This window comes from Nematostella vectensis, chromosome 10 (assembly GCF_932526225.1).
Source record: "Nematostella vectensis chromosome 10, jaNemVect1.1, whole genome shotgun sequence".
NCBI classification, from domain to species: domain Eukaryota; kingdom Metazoa; phylum Cnidaria; class Anthozoa; order Actiniaria; family Edwardsiidae; genus Nematostella; species Nematostella vectensis.
This window is the reverse complement of record NC_064043.1, coordinates 2,407,419-2,426,242: the sequence shown is the minus strand read 5'-3', so window position 1 is coordinate 2,426,242 and position 18,824 is coordinate 2,407,419. Positions and strand designations below refer to the sequence as shown.

Sequence of the window (18,824 nt, the reverse complement as noted above, 5' to 3'; positions counted from 1 at the left end):
AAAATACAGTGGTACCCTCCCGGTGATGGCTTTGCCTAATTGCGCACAACAAATCAACCAAGATACTGTTATTTATCATTTCTAAAGCTAATTTCCTCCAAACCTCCCTTGATCTTCTACAAGAAGAAAAAGTTGTGCTCCCTGCTTTTTCAGGACGCGCACGGCTGCAGCGCAAGAACGCGTTCTTGAGTTAAAATTAGTTTCGTTTTAGTGTTGAATGTTGGCGGAGTCCCCAACCTCGTCCCCAGGGTCTTCTGGGTAATTTTCAAACGCTTCTAACTAGACGCCATATTGGAAATTACCCAGAAGACCCTGGGGACAAGTTGGCGGAGTTCCTGACGTAATTCCAAGATGGCGGGCGCAGTCAGCCAAGAAAATGGTGGCGAAAACGAAACTGCTAGCGACTCCTTGCCAGACTTAGAAACCCAGAAAAATGACATCAAAGAATTAATAAATACAACGCTACAAAAAGGTGACACTTGGTAAGTCCTATAGTTCGAAACATGGCTGTAATTACTGTATATATTTAAGCAGATGTCTGATTTTACTTTGCCCGGAAGACGATTGACCGGTATATTTCTAAGAGGAGAGATTTGTTGCGAAATAGTGGGAAATGAACTATAGGATCCAAGATAGTAGGAAGTGTGGTGATAAGAAATTGCTTTGGTTTTTACTGATTTGGGTATTTGGCCAGTGTACTTAGAAGTGGAAGTTTGTTAGAAAATGAAATCGTGGCAAAATGAAAATATATACCGGTGGAAGTCAAATTAACAGCAATCTAAACTAAACATCATTCATAATAATAAGGTATTGCTCTTGATACTAGTGTCTGAACTTCTCGGTTTTTCTCATGTATTTTTTTTATGTACTTATTTTGCTTACCTTTAATGATGTGAAATATGCATATTCTTATATAGTCTATTGTTAGGTTTTGTTTGGATGGGCTTATAAAAGGCCCTAAATATAGTAAATGAAATCATTAACTCTATTTTAAACTTATTGCTTACTGTCAATAAACCATCATTGCACTTTTGTGTTTTTTTACATGGTGCACCTACTACCGTTAGCGGATTCACAAGAAATGACAGCCATGTTTTATGCACTAGACATTTGAAACCAACATCCCTATGGTCATGAGAAAGTGTGGGGTTAAGGTGGGAGTCTAGAGCACTTTTAAACCAGAATCTGTCCCTAGGGGATGGTGGTATTGACTGTTTTTAATTCTTAGACTTGCACCCCAAGAAAGGTAGGGGACAAATTACAATTTGAAACAGCCTTCCACCATCTTAGAAAATGCAGAAGCCATCAGGGGAATAGATAACCATGTTTAACAGAATATATGAAGTGTAACAAAGGCAAACTTTCTCTTTTATACTTGTAATTGTACAAGTATAAAAGAGAAAGAGAGCAGAAGATACGAGTTGTGATTGACAGGATGGTTGGGAATTCGGGAAACTGTATCAAATCTCCTTAACATATACAAAAGTGTTTTTAGAGATTAAAAGGCTCATTTCGGATGCCATCTGAAATGTCAGTTTGTATCTCAAGGGGGCGGGGGCTTTTATTACATGTGTTCAGCGTCAGTCTAATTCCCCACCCTTCCCCGGGACCATGGGAATGGGGTTTTAAATGACTAGCACATGTTGCATGATAATTGTTGAAGGCGTAAAAGTACACGAAGAAACGCCTTAGTCAGTTTAACACAAGTCACCAACATATGCCAACTTGGTTTGTTAAAAGGCAATGCCATTTTCCTTTTACTTATACCTTACTGTAATCTTGAAATTAAGAAAACAAAGTTATGGATCACTTCAGGATAAACCAGAGGTTGATGATGTGTTATGCAGTGCATAGGCAGAATTTGCTGGGGGGGGGGGGGGAGGGAAGGTGAGAGACTGAAAAAGTTGAGGAAGGTGTGTGTGTTCTCTGCTCACTCATATTTAGAAAGTCAGAGATAAAAACAAAATATTTCCTGAAATAGGCGACAGTTTGACATATGACTTTAAAACACTCACAAAACCCTAAAATCTTTATCACTTTATTTAGTTTATATCTTTCTTTTGTGTTTATCAATTACTTGGCTCTACAGGTACTTGATTGACTGTCGTTGGTTCAAGCATTGGAAGAAATTTGTAGGATTTGACAGTTGGGATGTGTACGGTGCAGGAGAGGCAGTCAATAATCCTGGGCCCTTGGATAACTCAAACCTTTTTACAGGTAACTCAAATATTTTTACTCATTTTCATATTGATTAAACAGGCTTGGTGGGTGGCAAACTCCAACTCCCTTTGGCTTTTGGAAACAAAATACCCATTAAAAATCAAATTATACAGGTTATATGAATCAGCCAGAAAGTTTCTTATTAGAAAGGGCCTGTTATCTTTCATCTATTTCTGTGTTTATTTTGGTGTTAGTTTGCAGCTAAAAAAGTCAAGATGCTCAGTGTATGTTGCCCATTATTATTTCTAGACATATGAAAAAAACATCTAACAATGCAATTGAATATCCCAATGGCTGCTACAACTCCACCAATAAAAAATATACTTTCTCACTGAATTGACATTATTTAATTTACAAGACTCTAATGTGAACTTCAAATATATATTTTGAAACAGATGACAGAGTAACACTTAAAGATCACTTGATAGACGAGCTGGACTATAATCTGGTACCAGAGGCTGCCTGGCATAAGCTTGTTTCCTGGTACGGCTTGGTAAATGATCAGCAGCCCATTTCACGGCAAGTAGTGGAGCATGGCATGTATGTGCGGCACTGCAAGGTGGAGGTTTACCTTATGGAGTTCAAGCTGTGTGAAAACTCAGATATGGACACTGTCGTCACCCAACAGTTCAGCAAGGGAGATACAATAGGTAGAGGACTGTAAAAGATTATCTCTTACTTTCTTTGAAATTATTTCTTTTATAGTTTTGAAGGTTAAAACTTCTTGTCGAGTATTTATATGAATATGTGTTCTTGTTTATTTAGTTTTTTTAGTATTTTGACCTGACAGGTTTGTTTTTCTAGGTCACATTGTATCAACAATGAAAAATCTATTTAGCATCCCTGAAGAGTCAGAGACTAGATTGTGGAACAAGTACATGTCCAACACTTTTGAACTGTTGAGCAATATGGAACAATCTGTGCAAGATGCAGGACTGTATCAAGGGCAGGTATGCACTTCACAATAGTCAGTATTTTAGTGTCCTGTGACAAACAGGATGATGATAAGTTTGAAGTAATTTACAGTGTTTCTGCTTCATCAATTGTTGTACTATATGAGACTTTTATTTAGATTATCAAATTTAAGCATTTACTATACTGGCAGGGGTCCCTACTATGCCTAACGCAGATCCCTCTGTTTTTTTCTAAGACACTAGTTATTGAGCAGCAGAATGAAGATGGCTCTTGGCAACGGCAAAATACTAGGAGGTGAGAACATCTTTAAGCCTAATACTAGGAGGTGAGAACATCTTTAAGCCTTGATTAAACAGTGATGAGAGTTGAAGAAAAATGTTGCACATTAAATTTAAAGGAATATAATGTTGCTGATCTTTGTGTTTTTTTTGCTTTCGTTTCAGCTCCTATTCTTCATCGACGGTGAGAATTTTGGCTTATTTGGCTTTTATTTTAAATTTTGTTTACTGGTGATTTTTAACTGTAATATGTTGTAAATTTGAAATTATCCATCAAGCATTTGTTTGTGTCTGTCACCAGATCACCTCAAGTTCTGCAGATAATGGCTACAGCTCTTCCAATAACTCTTCCTCTTACAGGTTAGCAGCTCCTCAATGATAACATACGCATTATTTTAATAATAAGAACTTAAAAGTTCTACAGAAAATGGTGAGGGACCCATTATCAATAGGTAACAGTAAGGTACTTAATTATGTAAAAGAAATGTTCTTTCACAACTTCAATCAATTTGATTGAGCTAAAATCTCGTTCCTAAAAAGCATCAAAAACCACCTTTGACAGGTTAGCAGGATAGGTAATAAGCTTTTAGTAACCCACTTACTATTTTGATAAAGCTCAAAGTTTACAGAACATAGCAGAAGACTTCAAAAGTATAGCAAATAAAATATATGTACTAGAAGTTTTTAGGAAGCATTGCTTAAATCTTAACAACTGTTCAAGACGCATAAAAGAACAGGTGTTACTGTAACTTATCTTGTCCATTTTTTCCAGTGGATATGGATCAGGGCGTTATTGGAGCAACTTGTATGACAACAAGAAGTCATATCGTGGCACCCCTGGACTTACAGGTCTTGCAAACCTGGGCAACACTTGTTTTATGAATTCTGGATTACAGTGCCTTAGCAACACCATGACCTTGACAAAGTACTTTCTGTCTAAAGAATATGTTGATGAACTCAACACTGACAACCCTCTTGGAATGAAAGGTGAAATTGCTAAGGCTTATGCTGACTTGTTGAATCAAATTTGGTCCGGGCAGTCATCTTCTATTGCACCTCGACAATTCAAGATGCAGGTTGGGCGATTTGCGCCTCAATTCTCTGGCTACCAACAGCAGGATTCTCATGAACTATTGGCTTTTTTACTCGATGGATTGCATGAGGACCTTAATCGCATAAAAATGAAGCCCTATATTGAGTTAAGGGATGCTGACGGCAGGCCTGACCAGGTGAGAGCTGCTACTCACAGTAGGCATACTGCTGTATGTTTAGCCTCAGAAAAACCTGTGTATGCTTAGGTTTTAATAATTTAACTGCGTGCTTTGGTTGCTGGTTCTTTGGTATGTTGTTTTCTGGGATAGACCATTTTACTGTATGCTTTGGTTGCTGGGACTTGTGGTACGTTGATTCTGGGGGTTGACCATTCTACTGTATGCTTTGGTTACTGGGACTTGTGGTACATTTTTTTTTCTTGGGTTGATTATTTATCTATATGCTTTGGTTGCTGGTACTTGTGCTACATTGTTTTCTTGGGTTGACTATTTTACTTTGTAGTGTGCTTGATATCTAATTGAGGCTGCTTTATGCTATGTTGACCATGTACAGTAATACTGTACGCTTAGATAAATTTTGTGGCTTGGTTTGCCTGTTATCTGTGGTTTGTTCCGTTATTTTTGGTTAATCTTTTTGTTCATGTTTGCTGTGTGGTTATAACTTGCTTACATTGTTAAAATGTGTCAGGTTGTCGCCTCAGAGGCATGGCATAACCACAGACAGCGAAATGACTCCATCATTGTAGATATTTTCCATGGTTTATTCAAATCCACGTTAGTCTGTCCAGAATGCAATAAGGTGGGTCATTTATTGTGACACAAAATCCATTTAAAACACAAGATTATTTCATGCCCCCAGTATTCAAGGCTTGTTATTGCTCTGCATTTTGTTACTTTGTTGCACAATTTGTTTATTATTTAATTGTTTATTTGTTTATTCAATCGACATTTTTAAACGAGCCTGGAAAGGTGCTTCTTATGGCAGTGTGTAGCTTTGTAAGTGCAATCTGACACAATGATATCACTTCAGATTTCAGTGACATTTGATCCGTTGTGCTACTTATCCCTACCGCTTCCTGTGAAGAAGGAGAGAAATATCGAATGCTTTCTGATCAAGAATGAACCCATGGAAAAGCCAGTTCAGGTTAGCTCCTCTCTTGGTCTCAAATTGTGTGCAGGAATTATCCAACTCTAGGTGACTATATTACATATAGTAGAGTCACAGGTGGCCCAGTGTGTAAGCATGTCGGCATGGGGCCTCTCACCACAGGTGGCCCAGTGTGTAAGCATGTCGGCATGTGGCCTGTTACCACAGGTGGCCCAGTGTGTTAGCATGTCAGCATGTGGCCTCTCACCACAGGTGGCCCAGTGTGTAAGCATGTCGGCATGTGGCCTGTTACCACAGGTGGCCCAATGTGTAAGCATGTCGGCATGGGGCCTCTCACCACAGGTGGCCCAGTGTGTAAGCATGTCGGCATGGGGCCTCTCACCACAGGTGACCCAGTGTGTAAGCATGTCAGCATGTGGCCTGTTACCACAGGTGGCCCAGTGTGTAAGCATGTCGGCATGTGGCCTGTTACCACAGGTGGCCCAATGTGTAAGCATGTCGGCATGTGGCCTCTCACCACAGGTGGCCCAGTGTGTAAGCATGTCGGCATGGGGCCTCTCACCACAGGTGACCCAGTGTGTAAGCATGTCAGCATGGGGCCTCTCACCACAGGTGGCCCAGTGTGTAAGCATGTCGGCATGGGGCCTCTCACCACAGGTGGCCCAGTGTGTAAGCATGTCAGCATGTGGCCTGTTACCACAGGTGGCCCAGTGTGTTAGCATGTCAGCATGTGGCCTCTCACCACAGGTGGCCCAGTGTGTAAGCATGTCGGCATGTGGCCTGTTACCACAGGTGGCCCAATGTGTAAGCATGTCGGCATGGGGCCTCTCACCACAGGTGGCCCAGTGTGTAAGCATGTCAGCATGTGGCCTGTTACCACAGGTGGCCCAGTGTGTTAGCATGTCAGCATGTGGCCTCTCACCACAGGTGACCCAGTGTGTAAGCATGTCGGCATGTGGCCTGTTACCACAGGTGGCCCAATGTGTAAGCATGTCGACATGGGGCCTCTCACCACAGGTGGCCCAGTGTGTAAGCATGTCAGCATGTGGCCTGTTACCACAGGTGGCCCAGTGTGTTAGCATGTCAGCATGTGGCCTCTCACCACAGGTGGCCCAGTGTGTAAGCATGTCAGCATGTGGCCTGTTACCACAGGTGGCCCAGTGTGTTAGCATGTCGGCATGTGGCCTGTTACCACAGGTGGCCCAGTGTGTAAGCATGTCAGCATGTGGCCTCTCACCACAGGTGACCCAGTGTGTAAGCATGTCGGCATGGGGCCTCTCACCACAGGTGGCCCAGTGTGTAAGCATGTCGGCATGTGGCCTGTTACCACAGGTGGCCCAGTGTGTAAGCATGTCAGCATGTGGCCTGTTACCACAGGTGGCCCAGTGTGTAAGCATGTCGGCATGTGGCCTGTTACCACAGGTGGCCCAGTGTGTAAGCATGTCGCCATGGGGCCTCTCACCACAGGTGGCCCAGTGTGTTAGCATGTCGGCATGTGGCCTGTTACCACAGGTGGCCCAGTGTGTAAGCATGTCGCCATGGGGCCTCTCACCACAGGTGGCCCAGTGTGTAAGCATGTCGGCATGGGGCCTCTCACCACAGGTGGCCCAGTGTGTAAGCATGTCAGCATGTGGCCTGTCACCACAGGTGGCCCAGTGTGTAAGCATGTCGGCATGTGGCCTCTCACCACAGGTGGCCCAGTGTGTAAGCATGTCGGCATGGGGCCTCTCACCACAGGTGGGCCAGTGTGTAAGCATATCGGCATGGGGCCTCTCACCACAGGTGGCCCAGTGTGTAAGCGTGTCACATGGGGCCTCTCACCACAGGTGGCCCAGTGTGTAAGCATGTCGGCATGTGGCCTCTCACCACAGGTGGCCCAGTGTGTAAGCATGTCGGCATGGGGCCTCTCACCACAGGTGGCCCAGTGTGTAAGCATATCGGCATGGGGCCTCTCACCACAGGTGGCCCAGTGTGTAAGCATATCGGCATGGGGCCTCTCACCACATTTGCAAAACGAGGATGGGCCATTCTTATTACATATTAGAATTTTTAAAGAAAAGTACTTAGAACATGCTTGATATAATTGCTATATAAACACCATATTTAGATTCACAAGTTACATTACCTTAGATTTATATGACATCTCATTTAAATAAGTTTGTTACTTGGAATTGATTTAAAAGGAATTAGAGTTAAAACAGAGGTGTAACTATAAAAAAAAAACTTTTCTCACTATAATTTTTTCTCACATTTTTTAACCCAAGTTCTGGTTTGGTTTCAGCTGGTTACAGCCTTTATTAATATCCATGTGTTAATTAGTTTAATTCCTAAGATAAAGTTCTGGTTTGGTGTAAGCTGGTTACAGCCTCTATTAATATCCATGTGTTAATTAGTTTAAGCTGACTGTTCCTAAGATGAAGTCCTGGTTTGGTGTAAGCTGGTTACAGCCTCTATTAATATCCATGTGTTAATTAGTTTAAGCTGACAGTTCCTAAGATGAAGTCCTGGTTTGGTGTAAGCTGGTTACAGCCTCTATTAATATCCATGTGTTAATTAGTTTAAGCTGACAGTTCCTAAGATGAAGTTCTGGTTTGGTGTAAGCTGGTTACAGCCTCTATTAATATCCATGTGTTAATTAGTTTAAGCTGACAGTTCCTAAGATGAAGTTCTGGTTTGGTGTAAGCTGGTTACAGCCTCTATTAATATCCATGTGTTAATTAGTTTAAGCTGACTGTTCCTAAGATGAAGTCCTGGTTTGGTGTAAGCTGGTTACAGCCTCTATTAATATCCATGTGTTAATTAGTTTAAGCTGACAGTTCCTAAGATGAAGTTCTGGTTTGGTGTAAGCTGGTTACAGCCTCTATTAATATCCATGTGTTAATTAGTTTAAGCTGACAGTTCCTAAGATGAAGTTCTGGTTTGGTGTAAGCTGGTTACAGCCTCTATTAATATCCATGTATTAATTAGTTTAAGCTGACAGTTCCTAAGATGGGAAGTGTTGCAGACATGTGCGCCATCTTAGGCAAGCAAGCAGGTGTGCCTAAAGACAAGGTATGGCTACATTGAAACATGCAAATAAGTATGTCCTTTTCGAAAAATAAAATGTGTGAGTGTGTACATACTTTCTGCATTCAAATGTGTGAGTGTGTACATACTTTCTGCATTTAAACGTGTGTACGTACTTTCTGCATTGAAGCGTGTGAGTGTATACATCCTTTCTGCATTTAAACGTGTGAGTGTGTACATCTTTTCAGCATTTAAACGTGTGAGTGTGTACATCTTTTCTGCATTTAAACGTGTGTGTGTACATCTTTTCTGCATTTAAACGTGTGAGTGTGTACATCTTTTCTGCATTTAAACGTGTGAGTGTGTACATCTTTTCTGCATTTAAACGTGTGAGTGTGTACATTTTTTCTGCATTTAAACGTGTGAGTGTGTACATCTTTTCTGCATTTAAACGTGTGAGTGTGTACATCTTTTCTGCATTTAAACGTGTGTACATCTTTTCTGCATTTAAACGTGTTAGTGTGTACATCTTTTCTGCATTTAAACGTGTGAGTGTGTACATCCTTTCTGCATTTAAACGTGTGAGTGTGTACATCCTTTCTGCATTTAAACGTGTGATTGTGTACATCTTTTCTGCATTTAAACGTGTGAGTGTGTACATCCTTTCCACATTTAAACATGCAAATCAGTACGTCCTTTTCAGCATCTAGATGTTTAAGTGTGTGAGTTCTTCTACCCTGATTACTAGTTCACCTTTTCATTTGCAAGTACTACTTGTTCAAGGCACGTACAATACTTCACCCCGACTACTGGTTCACTATTACATCCACAAATACTACATAATACATAAAAACTTGTATGTACAGTACTTTTCCCTTAATTCTCAATACATATCAGTAAACATGTACATCTGTCATGCAAAATTACTGGTACGTAATAATTAAAAGTTCTCAGACACATCACATGAAATCTTTTCTCCAATATAAAATAGACCTTGCAGTAAACACAGGGGCTGCCCTACAACACGGTGTTTGGAAGACCACACAAAGAAAAAACAGCTAATTTAGAGATGATTCCATGGTCTTGATTAATGCAGCCTTAAAAAATATGTTCCTAAAGCCCTTGACATTCTTGTGACTTCTGTGCAAAGAGCCTAAAACAAGGGAAAATGCTAATGAAATATCTGAGCTCACTCATTTTATTTCCACCCCAACAGCTGGTTGTAACAGATGTGTATAACAACCGTTTTCACAAGATCTTCAAAAACACTGAGTCACTGACAACGATAATGGACAGAGATGATATATTCATGTAAGAACTTTTGAATAACGAACTTGCAGGCATCTAGCCTGAGTACCGGGCGATTTTATTTGGTGTACACTTCATAGGAACAATTGAAGAGCCTGGTACTCCAGACACCTGGGCTACCGGGTGTCTAGATTATAGTGCTTGCTGATTAACGCTGTTTTTGCCTTTCTTGTGAAGCTATGAGGTGTCAGAGAGAGTAGACAACCCGGAGTACCTTGTTCTGCCAGTCTACCAAAGGAAAAAGGGGTAAGTTTCCTTATCTTTTCCTTTCCTTTAGTTTAGTAGTGTTCCTGTTTCAAATCCTTTCAAGGTCATTATACTTCCCTACTCTTCAGGTCTAAAGGAAAGGAAAAGGGACAAGTTTATTTAGCAGCCTTACTGCTATTAAAATTGTACTTCCATTTTACATATCTGCCAAAGGGAAAATGAGATAACTTTACTTTAGAAATGCCACTTTGTCGCTATACGTTACTTATAATTATTCCTCTGCCCATGGGGGGTAGAGCCATGTTAATCATCTGTTTTTAGACCAGTTACACATAGCTATAAAGGATGATAGAACCACGTTAATCATTCTCATCTGTTTTAAGACCAGTTACACATAGCTATATAGGGGGATAACAACAAGTCAAACATTCTTACCTGTTTAAAGACCAGCTACACAGGAGGATAGAACCACGTTAATCATTCTCATCTGTTTTAATAACAGTTACACGCAGCTATATAGGATGATAGAACCACGTTAATCATTCTCATCTGTTTTAAGAACAGTTAAACGTAGCTATATAGGATGATAGAACCATGTTAATCATTCTCATCTGTTTTAAGAACAGTTACACGTAGCTATATAGGATGATAGAACCACGTTAATCATTCTCATCTGTTTTAAGAACAGTTAAACGTAGCTATATAGGATGATAGAACCATGTTAATCATTCTCATCTGTTTTAAGAACAGTTAAACGTAGCTATATAGGATGATAGAACCATGTTAATCATTCTCATCTGTTTTAAGAACAGTTACACGTAGCTATATAGGATGATAGAACCACGTTAATCATTCTCATCTGTTTTAAGAACAGTTAAACGTAGCTATATAGGATGATAGAACCATGTCAATCATTCTCATCTGTTTTAAGAACAGTTACACGTAGCTATATAGGGTGATAGAACCACGTTAATCTTCCCTTGCTTGTTTTCAGGGCAAGGCTTGCCAGTTACACGTATGGCAGCTCCAGCAAGGTTCTGTTCGGAATACCTCTTCTCATCTCTGTTCCGAAAAAGGGCCTCGTCTACAGTGAGCTCTACAAGATGTGTCTCAACAAGATGAGGTTGGTGACTGCTACATGAGGCCCCTATCAAGGAATGCTGATATCTTAAAGAATGTTAATAAGCCACTCTTGTTTTTGTTTACAAATAAAAAAAACGGTCTATTCGCAAGAAAACTAACATCCACTGATATTTTACTTTATTGATGATTTACGATTGAAAATATATCAGTTACTTACTTGAGTAAGCCTATGGAAATGGATGCTTTGTGGGGCGGACTCTGTAATGTATGGGAGTGTAAAACATCAATGAATTGGTATGGCGTAATATACAACGATTCCTATTGACAATGCCCTTGTGAAATTGAAATCCGAGAACTTTATGGTACCTTGAATGCTGAAAAAAAATCCTAATGGATTACACTTTACAAAGGAGGTTTAGTGCTGGTGTTGGCTTAAACTATTGAAGGTTTTGTTTAGTAAACATTAGACATTTTACAATGTGTGCATTGATTTGAGATTCCCTCGAATACTCTGGGCTGTTTTTTCCCCTTTCTTATTTTCTGATATTGTATTTTAGGCGGTACGTGACTGCCCCAGAGGAGAAGGATGATGATGTTGAAAATGGCGACGACAAGACAGACAAGACTGTTTGTAATGGACCCGGTAAGCACCCTTGCCTTTTGTGTCTATCCTCCAACCTGCCATTTTGCTCGGGATATCTGTGGTTGGACGTGAGGCAAGAAGTGACGCCACTTCATTAACCACAGTGATCCCAGAACACCACAGGAATACCGAAGGGAAGCCAGGGACTTGGCTGTTTATTCACCATTTCTTGAATGTTATTGAGATGAAGTATTGATGGTGTCAGTATTGTTTGGTTTAGCTATGACCTCAGGTAACTACTGCGTCTGGGGACGGTGATTGAGTCAACAATCTACTACGGGACGGACTATTAGAAGGGGGTGGGGTGGGTGGGTAAGGAACCAAAAAAATTCATACACGATGAAAAGCCTGGGGAAAAATCCAACCCAAACCAGAAGGAAAAAAATGCATACAACGAAGAAAAAAATGCATGCACGTCTTGGAGACACACTCACACTCACTCACTATCCATTTCACGTCAAGAGTCCACCTATTGGCAGGTGTGACGGCGCATGGGGTCCACATCGGGGAAAAACTCCCCGCCCCATCCCCCTACACTTTTCTAATGGTCCATCCCTAAGCGCTCATGTTATTCTTGGTAGATGTTGAGATGAATGAGGCTGAGAGCGGCGACAGTGACGCCGAGTCAGACGAGGAGCTAGAGAAAGCGTACAAGAATGTGAGCGTTAACGTGAGTACATAAGTGCGTGATCCGTGCCTGCCTGCGTGTAGCGCGTGTCAAAACGTAACGTCATGCATGTAGCGTGCGCGTGAATGTAACCTAGTGGGTGTAGCGTGCGACTTAACATAACCTTATGTGTGCAGCGCGCGTCTAAACGTAACGTTATGTGTGTAGCGTGCGCGTGAATGTAACCTAGTGGGTGTAGCGTGCGACTTAACATAACCTTATACGTTTAGTGTGGGTCTGAACGTAACGTTATGCGTTTAGCGTGCGCATGAATGTAACCTAGTGCGTGTATCGTTTGTGGACATTGCTTCATGCGTGAACCTGATGCGTGAATTTTACCTTTCGTTTAGTACGTGCCTTGACATTAAAGTTGTCTTTGTTCTTTATATTATGATTAGGGTGACGAGGAAGAAGACAAGGCAGACACCGACGAAGAGACGCCCACTGTCACCAATCCCAAGACTGAAGTGACGGAAAAACCCACGAAGAAGACTCGTCTTTTCTCGCTCACGCTTGTCAACATGTATGGCAGCACAGACATGCACGCACTTGCAGACGATGGCAAGCCGCTCAAACTCAGCCGTAAGCAACCTACCTTCTTCCTTCCCCTCCTTCCTCTCCCCCATCCCCACGAATACATGGCCCCCTTATTCCTTTTTACTGCACTGTCCATAGTAGTAAAATCCCGCTATTACCGACACCCTCGGGACCGTCGTTTTGTGCCCGTAATAGCAAGGTTCCGGGAGACTTTTCACTTAATTGTTTTTTTTTTATGTTATTTTTTGGTTTTTTGTCCATAAGGCGAGAGTTGCTGTCATTTAGTCCTTTTGAGCTATGTATAGCAGCTTCGTTAAGAAGAAATGAGCGTATACCACTGTTACATTCTCACACGAAGCAACATGTACTCAAACCTGCAGGCAACATGTCAAACCTGCAGGCAACATGTCAAACCTGCAGGCAACCTGTCAAACCCGCAGGCAACATGTTAAACCTGCAGGCGACATGTCAAACCTGCAGGCAACATGTCAAACCTGCAGGCAACCTGTCAAACCTGCAGGCAACCTGTCAAACCCGCAGGCAACCTGTCAAACCGGCAGGCAACATGTTAAACCTGCAGGCAACATATGAAACCTGCAGGCAACATATCAAACCTGCAGGCGACATGTCAAACCTGCAGGCAACATGTGAAACCCGCTGTCCTTTAAAATGGCACACTTAATGTTTCAGATCAAAGTTATCTATCTCTCGACTGGACGACCGAGAAGAAGGAGAAGTACTACAACACCAACCTCTCAGAGGTTAGCAAATGTCTACAACATACTTCTTGCCCCCTTTCTCTATAAATTAAACTTTAGTGAGCATATACTCATTGCGTATATGCATCATGCTTGATCTAAAAAAACGAAGTCTTGTCCTTGAGCGTGTTTTACCCTGCCAAGGAATATTTGATCACCGCCCGTTTATAACCTCATCGATTATATGTTACCCAACAGGAGACAGAGGAGGACGAGAGCGTGGCCAGGAAGCCCACCCAGCGCAAGAGTGTAGTGCAACTAAATGACTGTATACAGCTGTTTCTGACCCGAGAGAAGCTCGGTGCAAATGACCCTTGGTACGTCATGCACGTATTTCGCCTGATTACACCCAATAATATCACGTAAATACCCCTACCATATCAAGTGACAACCCCTACCATATAACGTGATTACCCCTATCATATCACGTGACTACCCCTACCATATCACGTGACTACCCCTACCATATCACGTGATTACCCCTACCATATCACGTGACCGCCTACCATATCACGTGATTACCCCTGCCATGTCACGTGACCGCCTACCATGTCACGTGACCGCCTACCATATCACGTGACCGCCTACCATATAACTTGAGCGCCTCTAACACATCACATGATTATCCAACCATATCACGTAAAATGTCTCACGATCACTCGTGAATTTATTACTCTGATTTTGGTCTGACGACTTGTGTGTAGGTACTGCCCTCAGTGTAAGAAACATCAGCAAGCCTCTAAGAAGTTCGACTTGTGGTGCTTACCGGAAGTGCTTGTGATCCACCTCAAGAGGTTTTCCTACACCAGGTACGGCGCATCCACCACCCGTGTAGCCTGCTCACAGGCGCATCCAGCACCCGTGTAGCCTGCTCACAGGCCCATCCAGCATCCGTGTAGCCTGCTCACAGGCGCATCCATCACCCGTGTAACCTGCTCACAGGCCCATCCACCACCCGTGTAGCCTGTTCACAGGCGCGTCCACCACCCGTGTAGCCTGCTCACAGGCCCATCCTCCACCCGTGTAGCCTGTTCTCAGGCCCATCCACCACCCGTGTAGCCTATTCACAGGCGCTTACTCGGTGATTTTTATTTTTCGATATTGGGAATCCTGAAGCGTGCGTGAAGGCCGAGGTGCTTCGCTTTTTTCGTACCGTCACCCCAGTCCATCCCTACCTTCACACGCGCCACAGGATTCCCAATATTCGAAAACAAAACATTTCCAGTATTTTTTATACTTCTTTTTAATCAAAAATTAAAACCCCAGAAAACTACAGATTTGTGTGATTTCTTGAAAAGAAAGATTCGATGTATTTTCTAAAATCATATATTTTGTCTCAACAGCCTCTGGAGAGACAAAATTGATACTCTTGTCAACTTTCCTCTTTGGTAAGTGTTGTCTTTTTCAAAGCCTTGTGCTTTCCTTTTCTCCTTTATTGAGACCGTTCAGGAAAAAAGGGCTCCCTCAATAACGCACGTTTCTAAACCTTTCATTTGCTATTACATCCGTGATGATATTCGTATGTAAATTTCTAGTGGTCTTGATATGTCGGATTACGTCATCGGTAAGGATGGGCCCCCGCCGCTGTACGATCTGATCGGCGTCTCTGTAAGTCCATAACCAATGAGAAAAATATTTGTGTGTGTATGTGGTATTGATTCTCTGAGAAAGAGCTTGACTTTTCCATTTCCTTGTGTCCTAGAATCACTATGGAGGAATGGGCGGTGGACACTGTAAGTGTATTTGTCTTTAATATGATAATTGCAACTGGACCTTTGGATGTAATGTGCAAATGTACATGAACTTTTACATTTTTGATAATCTCACTTGTATTTGCGAACGGTTCGCCTGATTTACTTATGTGGTCTCTGTTCTATAGACCCCGCGTGGGGGTAATGGGGTTTACTTATGTGGTCTCTGTTCTATAGACCCCGCGTGGGGGTAATGGGGTTTACTTATGTGGTCTCTGTTCTATAGACCCCGCGTGGGGGTAATGGGGTTTACTTATGTGGTCTCTGTTCTATAGACCCCGCGTGGGGGTAATGGGGTTTACTTATGTGGTCTCTGTTCTATAGACCCCGCGTGGGGGTAATGGGGTTTACTTATGTGGTCTCTGTTCTATAGACCCCGCGTGGGGGTAATGGGGTTTACTTATGTGGTCTCTGTTCTATAGACCCCGCGTGGGGGTAATGGGGTTTACTTATGTGGTCTCTGTTCTATAGACCCCGCGTGGGGGTAATGGGGTTTACTTATGTGGTCTCTGTTCTATAGACCCAGCGTGGGGGTAATGGGGTTTACTTATGTGGTCTCTGTTCTATAGACCCCGCGTGGGGGTAATGGGGTTTACTTATGTGGTCTCTGTTCTATAGACCCAGCGTGGGGGTAATGGGGTTTACTTATGTGGTCTCTGTTCTATAGACCCCGCGTGGGGGTAATGGGGTTTACTTATGTGGTCTCTGTTCTATAGACCCGTGTGGGGGTAATGGGGTTAACTTATGTGGTCTCTGTTCTATAGACCCCGCGTGGGGGTAATGGGGTTTACTTATGTGGTCTCTGTTCTATAGACCCCGCGTGGGGGTAATGGGGTTTACTTATGTGGTCTCTGTTCTATAGACCCCGTGTGGGGGTAATGGGGTTTACTTATGTGGTCTCTGTTCTATAGACCCGCGTGGGGGTAATGGGGTTTACTTATGTGGTCTCTGTTCTATAGACCCAGCGTGGGGGTAATGGGGTTTACTTATGTGGTCTCTGTTCTATAGACCCCGCGTGGGGGTAATGGGGTTTACTTATGTGGTCTCTGTTCTATAAACCCCGTGTGGGGGTAATGGGGTTTACTTATGTGGTCTCTGTTCTATAGACCCCGCGTGGGGGTAATGGGGTTTACTTATGTGGTCTCTGTTCTATAGACCCCGCGTGGGGGTAATGGGGTTTACTTATGTGGTCTCTGTTCTATAGACCCGTGTGGGGGTAATGGGGTTAACTTATGTGGTCTCTGTTCTATAGACCCGTGTGGGGGTAATGGGGTTTACTTATGTGGTCTCTGTTCTATAGACCCCGTGTGGGGGTAATGGGGTTTACTTATGTGGTCTCTGTTCTATAGACCCCGTGTGGGGGTAATGGGGTTTACTTATGTGGTCTCTGTTCTATAGACCCCGCGTGGGGGTAATGGGGTTTACTTATGTGGTCTCTGTTCTATAGACCCCTCGTAGGGGTAATGGGGTTTACTTATGTGGTCTCTGTTCTATAGACCCCGCGTGGGGGTAATGGGGTTTACTTATGTGGTCTCTGTTCTATAGACACGGCTTACTGTCGCAACCACGAAGATGATCACTGGTATTCATATGACGACAGCAGCGTTAGTCAAATCAACGAGGAGCAGATTGTAGTAAGTACCCTCCTGTAACACCCTGTGGTAGTTGTGCGGTCTTCCTGTGGTAGTGGTGCGGTCTTGATTGATGTCTGTAACACCCTGTGGTAGTTGTGCGGTCTTTCTGTGGTAGTTGTGCGGTCTTGATTGATGTCTGTAACACCCTGTGGTAGTTGTGCGGTCTCCCTGTGGTAGTTGTGCGGTCTCCCTGTGGTAGTTGTGCGGTCTCTATCGGTGCTAACACGTAACTCTGACCCTTTTAGTCCAAGGCGGCGTACGTTCTGTTCTATAAGCGACGTTGTCCTCATGGCAACGGGCTAAAGAAAAGCGAGAAGGGGGTGGACTCTGGCACGGACGAGCGGATGAGCGAGACTGGGGAGGAGAGCGCTTCCGAGCAACGAGTGCCAGCCGATGAAGAGATGGACACCAAGTGACTTCGGTTTGCAGGTCAGCGGTGGCATACCACCACCACTAGAGTTTATTATTAGTATATTAGTTATTGTTTCAAAAATTTAAATTAAAAATTTGCGCAGTAATCCGCAGCATCTCTTGAGAACAATATTTTAAGTAATTTTAGCATGCGTCTTTAGGGATGAATCTCAAGAGCTCTGGAGATGTTTTCTGATTTATTTTTATCTCTATCTTTCAGAATGACCCCTAACCACGAATTCTTCAATGGCTATTTTGTTGGCGGTTGTCAATGGTTGCACGTTAATCATGGCGGATTTGCTGGTCAAATATTGCTTATTGCTGGTTGCGCTTCACCGCTACACAATATTCTCAAGTTATAAACGGCTCTGCTGCATCTATTCTCTATATAATGTGTCACTTTCCTCGATCAAGTCTCTACCCAACTATGAGAACAACTCCTACCCCTACCACGTGATATACTGAAAATGATACGGCACACCTTGAGACCTTGCGAGATAACTTATTATTTGCGTAAAACCAAGAGATACCAGTAGGTCTTCTGCAGCAGACCTCCGTATAAAACCCTCCCCTTAGATTTAATAACTGCAATTCGTTGACAATAATTCTAACCCCCACCCACCTCTTGGTGCTCGACGGGAAGTGTTTTGTTTCGATTTCCAAACTTGCTGATTAATTATTTTTGTATAAATTCACTGTTTTTGACTTTTGGCAACCATAGAATCGCCTTGTGGTTTGAACCTATGTTATGCCCTACTGCCCAGGCAAATAAAGAAATTAGGTTCGAGTATGAAAGAAACTGGCTGGACCAAGTATTGAGTGCTTTACTGGGCTTAGGCACGATGGAAGCGTTCCCAATTGCTACCCGCGCTTTAATGTATCAGTGTATCCATAGACTTATGGAATATTTAAGTAGATAAAATTTACTGTACAAATTCTAAGCAACAATACCATTTATTATAAGCTCTGGCTTAAATTGTGTTTTTTATATGTCGAATAAACAGTGCAAAAATTGAAACATTTTGTTGTTTCTTTAAAGCACAACAGAACATCATGCAGCAAATGCTAGCTGTTTAGCCAAGCTTTCAGTTACTGAAAGCTTGTGACTAGGGAAGGGTGGAGCTCATTACACTATTGGCAGCAACGAGGAGCAATCGCAATTCTCAAAACATCGCAAAATAAAAGATGTTCAATCACGCCGTCATTTTTGTTCCCGCTCAATGCAGAATTTCAGTTAAAAACAATA

The 18,824-nt window shown here is 42.6% G+C and overlaps 1 protein-coding gene across 1 annotated transcript; it reads left to right on the top strand.

Annotated features, from left to right (window-relative positions):
• Positions 1-310: 310 nt before the first annotated feature.
• LOC5516508 (ubiquitin carboxyl-terminal hydrolase 4) lies at positions 311-18,596 on the top strand. Its single transcript, XM_032386249.2, has 26 exons — positions 311-482; positions 2,090-2,217; positions 2,616-2,870; positions 3,025-3,170; positions 3,371-3,429; positions 3,579-3,597; positions 3,715-3,773; positions 4,186-4,642; positions 5,154-5,264; positions 5,496-5,609; positions 8,541-8,624; positions 9,796-9,890; positions 10,065-10,133; positions 11,089-11,217; positions 11,735-11,820; positions 12,402-12,490; positions 12,886-13,069; positions 13,715-13,785; positions 13,981-14,099; positions 14,487-14,591; positions 15,126-15,170; positions 15,318-15,390; positions 15,485-15,515; positions 17,079-17,167; positions 17,413-17,596; positions 17,799-18,596. The coding sequence occupies exons 1-25, from the start codon at positions 352-354 to the stop codon at positions 17,581-17,583; spliced, it is 2,919 nt and encodes a 972-aa protein (XP_032242140.2). The 5' UTR covers positions 311-351; the 3' UTR covers positions 17,584-17,596; positions 17,799-18,596.
• Positions 18,597-18,824: the final 228 nt, after the last annotated feature.